At 60.1% G+C, this 13,673-nt stretch overlaps 1 protein-coding gene across 1 annotated transcript; it reads right to left on the reverse strand.

Moving 5' to 3' along the window:
• Positions 1 to 630: 630 nt before the first annotated feature.
• PPDPF (pancreatic progenitor cell differentiation and proliferation factor) lies at positions 631 to 2,107 on the reverse strand. The gene is made up of 5 exons (XM_032878691.1): positions 2,003 to 2,107; positions 1,507 to 1,587; positions 1,265 to 1,342; positions 1,074 to 1,170; positions 631 to 995 (listed from the first exon to the last, which is right to left on the reverse strand). The coding sequence occupies exons 2-5, from the start codon at positions 1,559 to 1,561 to the stop codon at positions 881 to 883; spliced, it is 345 nt and encodes a 114-aa protein (XP_032734582.1). The 5' UTR covers positions 1,562 to 1,587; positions 2,003 to 2,107; the 3' UTR covers positions 631 to 880.
• Between the last annotated feature and the right edge of the window lie 11,566 nt (positions 2,108 to 13,673).

Genomic DNA, 13,673 nt, shown 5'->3' on the forward strand with positions numbered 1-13,673 from the left:
ACTAACCGAGTGTGGACACTGTCAGCCCACTAAGCATGCCTGCCCGAGGAGGTGGGTGGAGAATGGCACAACCACAGCCTCCCCAGGTCCCTGGTTGGTCTGTCCAGAACTGGGTTACCTCTGGTGAGACAGTCCCTCTGGAATGCCCCCACACCCCTTACCACTCGGTATTAATTTCTGGTCCCTGTGTCCGGGGGAGTGGGGGGCTGACCAGAATTTGTCCTACAACGGGCTGGAAGAGGCACAACTGTTCTAGGAAGGCACCTGGAGATAGCATGGCCCAGTGGGCTGCTCCACACCAGCTGGGACAGCCTTGGTCCTGTTCCCTTACTGCCCTCCCTGGTGTCAAGAGTTGGGGGGAGCACTAGGTCCCTCTCACTGGGGGCTCCTGAACCCAGTGGCAGGGGCCAAGTCTGAGGACCTGAACCTCAGCAGCTGCCCTGGAGGCTTCTCCTCGGCCCCCGGAACTGCCTGTGCTCCCAGGCTCTGGGGGAACCCTCCCCATCCGCACTCCGCACTCGCCAAAGCAGCTTGCCCGCGTGAACCTGGGCCAGACCAACTTCCCGCCCCGCCAGGAAGTGAGGTGGGGAAGGGCTCCCAGGGCACGCAGCTCACACACACCATCAGGGCTACTGGCTGCTTGGAGTTTATTTTCCACATGGTGCGAGGCACAGGGTTCCAGGGCGTGTGGAAGGTTTGCGTGTGGCTTGGACAGTGAAGAGTGGGATTCTCTCAACTTCCTTTTTGGTGTTTTGCTATTTTGATATAAAACAACCCGACTGCTTCTGCCTGCAGCAGCCGGCCTGGTCTATAGGAAGGGGGGGAGGGAAGGAGAGGGGCTCTGATGAGCGCAGCACCTCCCCAAGCCCGGCCTCGGCCCTCAGGATGGCGGCCCCACGTTGGCTTTGCCAGGCCGGCCACCAGGCTGCTTCCTCACGGCTTCCAGAGCTGAGTCGCTGGTGATGGTGCCGCTGGAGGCCTGGGGAGGCTCCGAGCTGGGGGAGAACTTGTGGTCAGAGGCGACTTCCACCTGCCCCCATCTCCCGTGCTGGCCCCCAGGAACGTGTTCTCACCGTTCTGGGGACTCCAACACTGTAGCCATGAACGGGACGGTGGACTTCCCGAAGAAAAAGCTTGCCCACCAGTGGCCCGGGTCGGCCTTGGGGAGACCTGAGAGGAACAAAGTGGAGTCATGGTGCTGCTGCCCGCTCCTGGTGGGATCCCGCCCAGATGGTGCCACCAGGGGGAGTGGACCTGCACTCACCCGGGGGGTGAGGGATGGCTTCCCCAGCGCACTCCACACTTCCGCAGGAGCTGTTACTGGACGTGGAGCCCAGGCGGCCTGGAGAAGAGAGGCCCCGGTCAGCTCCGCGGGGCACCGCGACCCCTGCCCTGTCCACCAAGCGCCGGCCTGGCTGGCAGCACCCAGGCAGAGCCACAGGTCCCTAGCAGCCCTCCCCGCTCCCAGAGGAGGCCTGTAGGGCAGAGGGTGAGGGGCTTACTCACGCCGGTAGTAGTCGTGGGTGGCCACGAGCGAGCCGCTGGAGGGGATGGCGGCCATACCGTCGCCTGTGGGCTGGTGGAAACCTGCGCACGCAGGGGTCGGGGCGCCACTCCGGTCACCCGCCGCCCCTCGGGAAGGGCGTTCCACCCTCGGGCCGACCCGCCCCCATCCAGACGCCGAGGTCAAGGCCGCGGGCCAGATGGACCCGATGGGGTGGTTCCCGGAGCGCCAGCCGCGGCGGCGGCGCGGGTCCGGGCGGGGTCCGGGCGGCGCGAACTGGCTCGCACCGGCCGCAACAAAGGCGCTTTGTGCGCCGGGCCGCGGGCCTGGGGCTCCAGGAGGCGCGGGTCCCGCCCGCGCGGCCGCCCCCACCCCGCGCCCCCGGCCGTCCGACCTTCCGTCCGCCGGCCGGTGGGTCCCGCCAGCCGCGGCGCCCGGGGTCATCCCCCCGCCCCCTCGGGCCGCATGACCCCACTCACGCGCCGCCAGGGGCCTCACCTCGGCGGCGACCCCTCGCGGGCCTCGGCGCGCGACCACAGGTGGCGGGGACGGGGACACTAGGCCACGGAGCCCATTTGCAGAGGAGACCGCCGAGGGCCGCTCAGCGACCGAAGCGCGCGCGGTGCGCACGCGCGGACGCGCCGGCTTGGATCGCGGCGCCGCGCTCGCGTCACGGAGGGCGGGGGCACCCCCCGGCTCCGGCCAGGCCCCGCCCCCTCCTGGCCAGACCCCAACACCCGCCCGACCAGGCCTCGCCCCGCCCCCGCCCCCGCCTCGCCCCGGCCCCGCCCTCAGCTTGGCCAGGCCCCGCCTCCGTCCCGGCCCCGCCCAGCTCATCCAAGACTGCCCCCGCCCCGTCCCGCCTCCCGCCTCCGCTAGGCCGGGTCCCTGACCCGCTCTCCTGCGCCCGCCCTTGTGGGGGCCGGCCCCACGGCATCAGTCCAAGCTGGGGCGGCCTGGCCTGGGATTGGGGTGATTAAATGACCCTCCTACCAGGTCCCGGAGCAGGGCTTATCCCGCCACCTCTCCTGCCCTAAAGGAGGCCTCGCTCCTGTCCCAGAACGAGGCTCCTTTGCCTTTCCGGGGCTGCAGGTGGTCCACCCGGTCTCAACCTCTTCAGCCCTTTGGAGGCTGTGGGGGCGCTGGACCCTGGCGCGGCAGGTCCAGCCTCTGCAGTGTCCCTCTCCTCTGCCTCCTCCCTTGGGGATGGAGCCTGTCCCACTCTCATCCAGGACAGACTGGGGCCTCTGGTCTGTGGGCCCCCAGCAGCATACCCTCGCCGCAGCCGTGGGCGCTACCGTGTGCGTGGAGCCCTGCTGCCCTTCCGGACTTCAAAGCAGGTGTCCCCTCCCCACAGTTCGGGGGTAGGGGACTCCGGCCTCCAGCTTCAGCCGCCCTGCACCCAGCTGCGGGCCAGGCCCAGGCTGCAAAAGAGGGCAGGAGCCGGAGGGCAGCAGGGGCACAGAGGGAGGCTTATTTGAACGGGCGGTTGTCAAGAGCGGCCCCCTATTCGGGGCAACCCTGAAGCGTGTGGGGCCTTGCCACACCCGGTCTGCAGATCGGGAGGACAACTTCCTTCTCTGGGTGGAGATCAGCCCTCCCCCCAGCCGCTCAGTCCCTTCTCACAGGCCCCAAGCCCCAGCCTCCCTCTGTACTCTAGGCCCTGGCTGGGGGTCTCTTCCCTCCTGACGGGCGGGTGTTGAGATGTCTGCAGGGGCTTTGGGGAGAAGGCACGCGGAAGCTCTCATAACCTTTTCCACTGGGCCCTCCCCGTCTTCAAACCCCCTCAAGGATCCCTGCAGGATTCCTGGCCCCACTCCAACTTCTCACTCAGCCGAAGGGAAATCAAGGCCTTGGGAGGGGAGGGCCTGGCAGTCCCTGGATAGGACCCTTCGTAGGGCTGGGTGAGGGTTGGGACTGTAGACTTCCTGACCGGGACTTGGCTTGGGCCGCAGTGTGGTCTAGGGCCCCCGAAGGGGAGCTCCTTCTCCACCTCCTTCATCTCTTCCCGGTGGGCCAGTCCCTATTGCAGGGGTTCTCACCAGGGTGAGGGGGATCTCACACACGAGGGGGACAACCTGACTGGGCAGGATGGCCACAGGCACCTGCCAGCTGGCTCACGTTCTGCCGCTTCCCCAAAGCCTGCTTCACGCCCGGGGACCTTCCCCTCTCATTGACTCTCAGCACCTCCGGGCTGGCTTCCTGGCCCCCTTCAGGGGGCTAATTTGGGATCATGAACTAGGTATGACTTTAGTGCAAATCGAATTTAATTCTTGAGGGACATCTGCCATCCCTGCCTCAGCCTTGCACTCACCCAACCTAGAGTCTGGTAGTGGGTCAAGTGCACCAAAGCCACACCATGGTGTTCTTGGCTCTCCGGGGCCCATGCTGGGGTGCAGCCATCTCTGCTCATGGCCTCTGGAGCCACCCACTGGGTGACAGCAGCCTCCCTCCTCTGGTCTCAGCTCTGGAGCCAGTCCCTGACTACATGCTAGCCTGAAGTGGCCGGCCGAGCCCCCTGCCCCCACTGGCCAGCATACACCCAGCGGGCTTGCCTGGTGCCTGTGTCTCTCCTGACTAAGCCTCCCCTGAGAAGCAGGACTGTGTGCTGGCAGCCTCTGGGCGCCATCCCCGAGCGAGGGGCAGCTTCCGGTGGGTTTAAATCGTGATGGGATTTGGTGTTTGGGTTCACAAAACTGTGGGGGAAACTGAGGCCAACAGCCCCCTGCCTTCACTGCCCGGTAAGGAACAGAGAGTCAGGCAGGGATGCTGGAGACGGGGTGTCAGAGTGAGACGTGGGGAGGGGCTCTCATGCCGCTGGGAGGACGGGGCTGGCCCTGACTCAGACCTTGTGCCATTGTGACACTCGGTACGTGGCTTTGTTGAGCATGTGCCGTGAGCCATGGCTCAGCCCGACAGCCAGGAGCTCCTTGAAGCGGAAGGGCCGGTCCAGAGGGCAGGGCCCCCACTTGGTGAGACAAGACAGCAGGGGTCCAAGGTAGGTGAAGAAGGCGGGGAAGGACAAGCAGGGAAGCCAGTAGAACCTGGGATGGGGGGGGGGGTGCAGTGGCAGGCCTGAGCCTGGAGAGGTAGCCGGGCCTGCTGGGGCCGCTGAGGTCACTTAGAAGGCAGATGGGTCAGTGCCGTTGACCCCAGGAGGGAGAAACGTTCTGGTAAGAACCAGGCTTGTTGGGACCCTGGGATCCTGGGTGGTTCAGTTGGTTAAGCAACTGCTTTTGGCTCAGGTCATGATCCTGGAGTCCCAGGATCGAGTCCCGCATCAGGCTCCCTGCTCAGCGGGGGGTCTGCTTCTCCCTTTGACCCTCACCCCTCTCACACGCTCTCTCTTTCACTCTTTCTCTCTAATAAATAAATAAATAACAATAAATAAATAAATAAATAAAATCTTAAAAAAAAAAAAAAAGAACCAGGCTTGTTCCTCTTGGAAGGACCCTCAGCCATGGGGCTCTGCCCCTTCCCTAGACCCCCTTGTCCCTGCGGTCCCTGGCTGAGTGTGTGGGTTCCTTGTGGTGCGTCTCCCCCGTGCCTCCTACAGGACGGTGGTTTCCAGGCCCAAAGCTTGAGAGGTCAGCTTGAGGGCCGCCAGGGCCTTGGACAGCTCACAGGGCCAGGAAGGGGGCTTGGGCTTGCGGCCAGATCACAGTCTCTGAGGCAGTGGGGTGCCTGCTCTGAATCTGGGCATGGTGGTTACAAGGGGCACAGCTTGGGGGTGGGGGGTCAGTGGGGCTGATGTCATCCCTGGGGGCCTCGGTGGGTCGAAGAGTGCTCCCCGGGGGTGGGAAGAGCAGTAGTGGGAGCAGGAGGACAGCTGGGACTTGGGGGCTGCCCAAGGATGGGGCCAGCTGAGGGCTGCTAGGGCTTCTGAGGCAAGGGGCTGGGGGCTGGAGGCCGGTCTGGCCTTGCTGTTGGGCTTCCTGGCTGGGACCTAGCTCTGTTCATCTGGAGCTGATGGGAAGCCCACCATGTGCCAGGCAGTGCGAGGCCTGTGTACGTAGAGGTGGGCGGGTGGACAGCCAGGCCGCCCCCCAGCTCAGTCCCCAGAGGTGGAGAAGGTGCTGTGGCAGCCCTGGGGCTGGGAGGTGCAGGGGCCCTGGCCCCCAGATCCCAGGCACTGCTGGGCTCTAGGTGTGTGTTGGGGGGGGGTAGAAACTCTGTCCTGCCTCCAGGTAGGGAGCAGTGGGCGAGATGTCCCGGTGACTCCCCAGAGCGGGCACACCAGGCAGAGCACCCACTCCTTGCAGCCCACGCAGGGCTGCCCCGTGGTCTCAAAGCCCCTCCTTGCGCTGGGCTCACAAGCAGAGCTCGGTCCCCGGGAGAGCCCTGCTGCCACAGCGTCTGCCCCCAGGGGATGCAGGCCCGAGTTTCTCGGGCCAGTCGTAGGCCTGGGCCCCTGGGCATGGAGGGTTCAGGGAGAAGTGTGGAGGGGCCTGGCGGTTGGGGTCCTGACACCCTCCTCCAGAGCCCCATCCCGGGCAGAAGCTTCGGATGCTCACAGCAGAGATCCGGAGGAATCCGCGGGCCGGGCCTCTCTCGTCTGGGGCTGTCCTACAGCCACGTGGAGGCAATCCGTTTGGTGCTCTGCCGGTGGGCCGGATGGAATTTGGTTCCGTTCACACTGGTGCTCTCACTCCCGTCTGCCAGGCCCTTCCTCAGCCTGCTCAGGCCACACGACACACTCCCCTGCTCCCCCCTCCCCAGCTGGATGCAGACAATGTGCCAGCTGTGGGCACTGAGCAGAGCCCCGGCCGTGCCGAGGGTCCCCTGTGGTAGGCCATTTCTGGCAGCCTGGGCAGGTGAGGCACCTGGCCTCAGCCTGGCTGTGGCCTTCTCCCATCTGGGGCTCCCTCGTGAGGAAGTATCCCAGGCCAGGGTCTCAGGCCAGGGTTTCAGGAGCAGGCACTGGGACGGAGACTGAGACACACAGTGTGTGTTTTGGGGAGGGAGCTGGGAGGGGGGCGATGGGGCCCGTGGGGAGCCTTGGAGCGAGAGGGCACACCAGGGGTGACCTGCTCAGGCTCAGCTGGGAGGGCCTTTGGCTCCTGTCACTCAGAGCCAGAGCAGTTCCCCAGGGGAGGAAGTCCCGGGGTAAGGCTGCTCTGTGGCCGAGTCCAGCCCCGAAGGAGTGGGCTGCGAGGGCTGTAGGCCGGCCACCCCCCGCCAGGCGAGCCCTTCCTTCCAGGAGCACGTCTCCAGGCTGCGCAACCCGTGGGGCCGGCCCCACACAAGCTGCCATATCCGCAGCCTCCCAGCCTCCCATTCTCTTCAAGGACAGAGAATGGGAAAGGAGGTGACTTTTCTTTCCAGCGTCAACATAAAAACTGCATTTACTAAGCCAGGAGCCTGGGGATACCAGTCCTGCCCCCCACCTGCAGGGTCAGAAGTCTCCTTCCTGAGGGGCAGCAGCTGCCAGCTTCCCTGGCACGAGCCTCTGTGGGTGACATCACCATCCGCAGAGGAAAATAAAGCTCCTGAGTACTATTTGGTGAGCGCTTACTACATGGGGGCCTTCGCGTGGCCAGACGATGTCCTGGGGGCAGCGGCCAGGCAGAGCCTGGTTCACAGGTTAAGACACTTCATGTAAATGAGCAGAGCAGGACCGAGCACGAGCGGGTGCTCAGCCGGAGGCGCCGACGGGCTTCGCTAACGGTGCTTTTCACTGCTGCAAATACCACATTTCTTTCCAGGTCGGCTGGCCCAGCCTGCGGGAACAGACTGTAACTGTTGTGTTCCCCATGGCCGAGAAAGAATCTGTCATGCCGTAGACATTTACTAAATACACCTGATGAAAGAGTGAATCGAACTAAAAGATATTACGGATTTCCAGCAGGAAGCAGTGAGGAGGTCAGCAAACATTCTCCCCCAAATGCGACTGTAAAGCCGGAAAAAACTACCAGAAACAACCATTTTACTGCTCTGAAGTTCAAGCCCTGGCACACGGCAAGCTGAAAAGAGTTTATTCATCACAAATACTGAACTTCAGGATAAAATCCAAAATCACTTGGCGTAAAAGCACAGGAAAAGCTCAACGCTGCGGAGACGCACAGCAAACACGGTGCTGAACTGCCCAGATGCCGGCAGAGCGGGTGAAGGCTTTCCGGCAGCTCTCGTCACGGTGAGCCCGCGGGTGGTTGTGGGCACTCGCATCAAAGGACGGCGAAGGAAGTTTGGCCAAACCCAGCACGCATTCACGGTAACGACTCTGCAAATGAGAAACGGACGAGAAGGTTCTCGACCCGACACGGAGCATCGAGGAAGAGCTGATGGCGAGCTCGCCCGGCATTGTGCACGCCGGGGAAAGACCACGTCCGTCCTCCAGGACGGGGACAGGGCGAGCACGTCCACACTGGCTGCAGTCATTCCGCACCTGCTGGAAGTCGTAGCCGGTACAATAAGACAAGAAAAAGAAGCAAAAGACATAGGGATTGGCAACGGGAAACGAAGCCATCCCTGGCCACGGCCAGCACGACGGTCCATCCTCCAGGAGCCCAAGAGAAAGCTGATGGAGGAAACGTGGTGAGCCGTCGGCCGGTGGTCTCCCCGCACGCTGGCGATTTCACGACTGGAAACGGACATTTCAAAAAGTACCATTTATGATAGGTACCCTCTGCCCATGAAGCACCCAGGCATGAACCTAGCAAGATGCGTGTGTCAAAAGTAAAACGCTAAGGAGGGAGACGGAAGAAGGGAAGTAAACAGAGACCAGACAGTGAGGACGTCCATTCCCTGAAAATTGATGTCTAGACCTAATCGCGCCGATAACGACTCCAGCAAGATTTCCGAAGCTCTAGGCGAGCGGATCCCAAAATTAATATGAGAAGACAAAGGAGCTATGATAACCAAAACGTTTCTGGAAGATAAGAATTTGGTGAAATTGCAGTACCCAAATCCCCTCGTCGAGGGCAAAAGTCCCATAACAGAGAAGTCACTGTGTGAGAGTGTGCGGATAATGTACACATTCCCAGTGTCATGCCACCGTCCCCCACGGCTGCCCCTTCGTGCCCTGTCCCCGTCCCCGGCCACCGCTAGCCTGCCTTCTGTCTCCATGGACTCAGCACGTGGTCTCCTGTGTCCGGCTACTTTCCCTCGGCCTGGTGGTGCCGGGGTTCAACCACACTGTGGCCTGGGTCGGCACTTTCTCTTTCTCACAAAGATTTCTGCTGCGGTAAAATACACGTAACAAAACTGACCACCTCAGCCGTGTCTCTGCATATGGTTTGGTGGCACTCCACGTGCCCCGAACCTTGCGCGGCCCTCGCCGCCCCCTGCCTCCACGCATTCATCCTGTGGAACCGGAACTCCGTCCCTCTTAACACTAGCACAGCCCCTGCCCCCCATGTCCCCTCTGTCCCCTGACTTTGGCCTCTGTACCTCCTGCGGGTGGACGTGGTAGTGGTCGTGCTGTGGCCCTCGCGCTCCCTGGTCCTGGTCTCCTTCCTTCCTGTGGCTCTGGGCTTGGTCCGTGCTCCTGCTCCTGGTTCCTCGCATCTGAGCTGCGCCGCCCCGGCAGGGGCCCTTCTCGGCGTTCACGTGCGTGTATCGCCTCCGCACTGTCGCTGCCGCCTCCCGTGAGCCCCGTGGGTTCTGTTTCCCTTTTCTTTCCTCCTCACGTGCCACCTGAGATTCCCGCGGTCTCCTCTCCCGCAGCGTGTTGTCTGATCTCTGCAGGCTGGTGAATCTCTGTGTTTCCCTGGTTACAGGTTTCGAAGCTCAACCCACTGCGCACCGAGGAGATCCTTCGTGGAAACGTGTCCTACAAGTCACCGAGACTTAGTTTACGGCCTGACCTCCGGCTGCGGCTGGGGCTGGCGGGGCGCCTTCCCGTGCGTCTCCAACCTGCCCCGTTTGTGGTGAGCTGTCCTCTGTCCCGCTCTCGTGGCGGCAGTGGACTGGTGTCCCAGCCGTGGCTGTAGCGACGTCTTCTCGCCTCACTCCCGTCAGTCTTGCGTCCCGCGTTCCGGCAAGCCGAGCGGAGGCACGCCGCGAGCAACGACGTCGGGCGTCTTGTCAGGCGCCGGTCGGCCATCTGCCGGTCTACGCCGGGTCGGCGTTTACTCAGACCCTGTGCCACGTCTAAAAGGGGTCGTGTGCCTGTTTGTCACTGACCTGCGACGCTTCCTCATACGCGCTGCGTACGAGCCCCTCGCCCAGGGCGATTTGTCGCTCTCTTCTCCTGTCCTGCAGGCTGTTTTCACTTTCTTGTGCTCGTTTGCACAAAACCTAAAAGTCTGATGATGTCCAGTTTCTTTTTCTGTCGTTGCCCACGTATCTGGTGTCACATCTAAGAAGCCGCGGCCACACCCAAGGTCTTGGAGACAAATACCTGCGTTTGCTTCTCACGGTCTTACGGTTTTATTGGGCCTTTGATCCATCTTGAGTTGGTTTTTGTATTTGGCATGAGGTAGGGGTTAGATTGACCCTCGTCGTGTGGTTCCCAGTTGCCACCCAGTCTCGCCACTGTTGCTGGAGACACCATTCTTTCCGCTCACGTCTGCGTTTAGCTATGGGTATGAAACTACGACAGCGAGGTCAGAGTGGTCTTGGTAAAGAGAGGGACCCATAAGTCACCGCGATGGATCCGTGCCCGGAAACGGCCCTGCCACGCACATGCGCGGCTCTGTGAGAAGACGCGGACATGCAGCTCAGCGGAAAAAGTGGGACCTTTCCAATGAGCGCTGCTGGGAGAACGGACATGCTTATGCCAGGAAATAAAACGTGACCTGAATCTCAAATCTTATATAAAAATTGGCTAAAAATGGGTACTATACGTAGATGTGAAATGTAGGTAGGGGTGCCTGGTGGCTCAGTGAGCTGAACTCCTGCCTTCGGCTCAGGTCATGATCTCGGGTCCTGGGATCGAGCCCCGCGTTGGCCTCCCTGCTACGTGGGGAGCCCGCTTCTCCCTCTGCCTCTGCTTCTGCCTCTACCCCTCCTCCTTGTGCTCTTTCTCAAATGGATAAAGAAAATCTTTTAAAAATGTGAAATGTAGAGTTATGCAACTTTAGGGGAAAATATGGGAGGAAATCTTTGCAGTTGGGGCTTAGCCAACATCAAAAGCATGAGCCATGTAAGAAAACTACGATGCGCTGGATTTCATCGAAATTGAAAACGTTTGTTCTGTGGAACGACACCGTTAAGAGAATGAAAGACAAGCACAGACAGGGAGAAAATATTTGCAAATTGAATATATAGCAAAGAGTTCTTATCCAAGATACGTAAAGCACTCTCAAAACTCAACACGAGGAAGATACCACCCAATTAAAAATTGGGCTACGAATCTGAATAGACGTTTCTCTGAAGAAGACAGATATGTGGCCAATAAGCGCATCCTTGGCTTCAGGGAAATGCAAACCAAACCCACAGCGAGATGCCACTTCATGCTCATAGGGTAGATGTGATCACAGAGGCGGCTGGGGGTGGCTGGGGGCTCAGTCAGTGAAGCGTCTCACTCTTGGTTTTGGATCCGGTCACGATCTCAGAGCCCTGGGATCGAGACCCACGTTGGGCTTCATGCTCAGGGGGGAGTCTGCTTCTCTCCCTCTGTACCTCCCATCAAATAAATAAAGAAATCTTAAAAAAAAAAAAAAAAGAAAAAAAAAGAAGACAGTAACCAGTGCTGGTCAGGATGAGGAGAAACAAGAGCCCTCCCGGGTCACTGGCCAGGATGCAGGGCAGTGCGGCTGCTGCAGACATGGTCTGGCAGCTCCTCGAGGGGCTGAGAAGGCTCGCCCACAGTCTGACACTGAGATGTCTACCCCTGGTGACGACGACGGACGTCCACAGGGCCAAGGTGGACATGCGTGTTCACAGCAGCATCCCAATGTCCAGCATCGATGAATGATGAACAAATGGGAGCAACGAACCAAAGAAGCATCATCCGGCCGCTGACATAGGGAGTGGGGTGTGGATGCCCACGGAGCGGCGGAGCCGGGCGTGAGCGCCCACTCGGCACGTGGCTCCGTCTGTGTGGACGGTCCAGCTTGGGCAAATCCACAGCCCCAGAGCGGGTGTGGTTTAAGGGGAGGGATGGGGGTGCTTGCCGCACGGTGCAGGGTTTTTTGTGCGGTGATGGCAATGGCCTAAAACCGGTTTATGGTGATGGTCACACAATTCCAGATAGACAAAAAGCCGCCCGAATTACACATTGAATGGATACACCCGGAGGTATGTAAATGACATCCTGATGAAACTGTGTGCGTGGGTGTGTGTTTAAGGGATAAAGACGTAACAGAACTTCACGGGCGAGGACGCACCCCTCCGCAGGCGGGGAGATCTTCGATGTCATCAGCCGTCAGAGAAATGGCAGCTAAAACCATGACGAGGTGGCAGGACACATCCACGGGACAATGGAAAGGACCGTCCAGCCAGACAGTTCCAAGAGCTGCTGAGGGTACAGAGCCCCCAGGGCTCACACGCCCCGCAGGGCATGGGACTGCAGTCTGGAGACAGGTTTGGCAGTTTCTGGAAAGGTTAAACATTCACCTGCCGCATGATCCGGCAGCCCCAAGCCTGCCATGTGTCCCAGAGAAACCCGAACACGTTCATACACAAACTTGTGTACGAAGGTCGATGGCAGCCTTAGTCCTAACTGCCCAAACTGGAAACAACCCAAAGGTTGTTCAGGGGATAAGCGATAAGTGAACTGAGGTTCATCCGCACACGGGTAAGAAGGGGTGAGTGGTTGACACTCAGCGGCCCAGGTGAATCTTGACGTTGCTTAGACGTTGCGCCGAGGGCAGGAAGCCCCGCCCCAGAAGGGACATCGCGGGCGCTTCTATCTCTGGGAGGGTCCCACGATAGCCCTCGGGTGGAGAACAGATCAGCGGCTGCGGGGCAAGAGGTCTGAGAATAGGCAGACGGCGTGAAGGAGGGTTTTGGGGGTGGAACACTCTGGGTCCTGGTCGATGTAGCTACAGGAATCTGGACGTGTGCTAACGTTCATATAACTGTCTACTTCCCAAAGAGTCAGTTTTCTGTATGATAATTTGAAAAGATAAAAATTTAAAATAATTCATTATTATTATTTTTAAAGATTTTATTTGTTTATCTGACAGAGAGAGAGAGCACAAGTGGGGAGAAGGGGCAGAGGGGGAAGCAGGGGCCCCGCTGAGCAGGGAGCCTACTGCAGGGCTCGATCCGGGGACCCAGGATCATGACCTGACTGAAGGCAGATGCTTCACCAACGGAGCCACCCAGGTGCCCCTAAAAAAACAATTTAAAAAAGCAGACCCATCATGGTAAAAATTGATTCAGGTAAGAATCATCAGTGAGTGCTAGGCTGAGAGAGGGATTTCGAAGAGAACTAGGATGTTTACAGAACCCCATTACTTAGCTGATAATTACTGCAGGAAAAGCTAGTGGCTACCACCTTCACTGGGTGACCACGGACCACACGGCAGTAACTGCAACTGGGGTCAGGTAGCTTTCCTTCCGAGGCACTGGGAGGGGCCCAGGTAGCCCTGCTGGTGTTCCCAGCAGAAAAATAAAACTTGAATTTCTTGGTGCACAAACATCAGAAAAGCCAAAAGAAGGCCGTCTTCAAAACACCCGGCCTGAACTCTTAAAGCACATCAGTGTCCCAAAACACACACGTGACAGAGGAACCATTTCCAGCAAGCGGAGATGGGGGCCATGCCATGTGACACCAGCCCGTGGCCCCAGATTGGGAAGACCGAGCTATGGGCGGCACCAGCTGCAGAGTCGGCACCGTGGGGACCGGGACTCTGGCCTGAAGTGTGACCACAAAGTGCTTGGGAAATACCGACTCGAGGACGGAGGAGCAAAGGCCACGGTCTGGGCGAGCTCTTCACAAGTGCTTCAGAAAAAGGACGGAGGTTCTGACCCAGAGAGAGAGAAAGAGAATGTCCACACAGGTGGGTGGACGTAGACGGCCAGCAGGTGTGGACAAAGGCAACACTTGGGACAGCTACTCTGGCAACTCTTCTCTAAGTTTGAAGTTATTTCCACATGAACAGTGGACGTGTGTTCCTTCTGCTTCGGCCGCCCAGCCTCCAGGAGCGGCTGCTCCAGGCGGAGGGTGGAGGGTGGAGGGCTGAGGTGTCGGGCCTGCGGGGGTGGCTCGGGCTGGGGCTGGGGCTGGGGAGCCGAGGGAGGCCTCCCAGACGGCGGATTCTGCCGTCTCCGCACTAGT

Source organism: Lontra canadensis, unplaced genomic scaffold, assembly GCF_010015895.1.
Source record: "Lontra canadensis isolate GAN:19392208 unplaced genomic scaffold, GSC_riverotter_1.0 scaffold65, whole genome shotgun sequence".
In the NCBI taxonomy this organism is placed as follows: Eukaryota; Metazoa; Chordata; class Mammalia; order Carnivora; family Mustelidae; genus Lontra; species Lontra canadensis.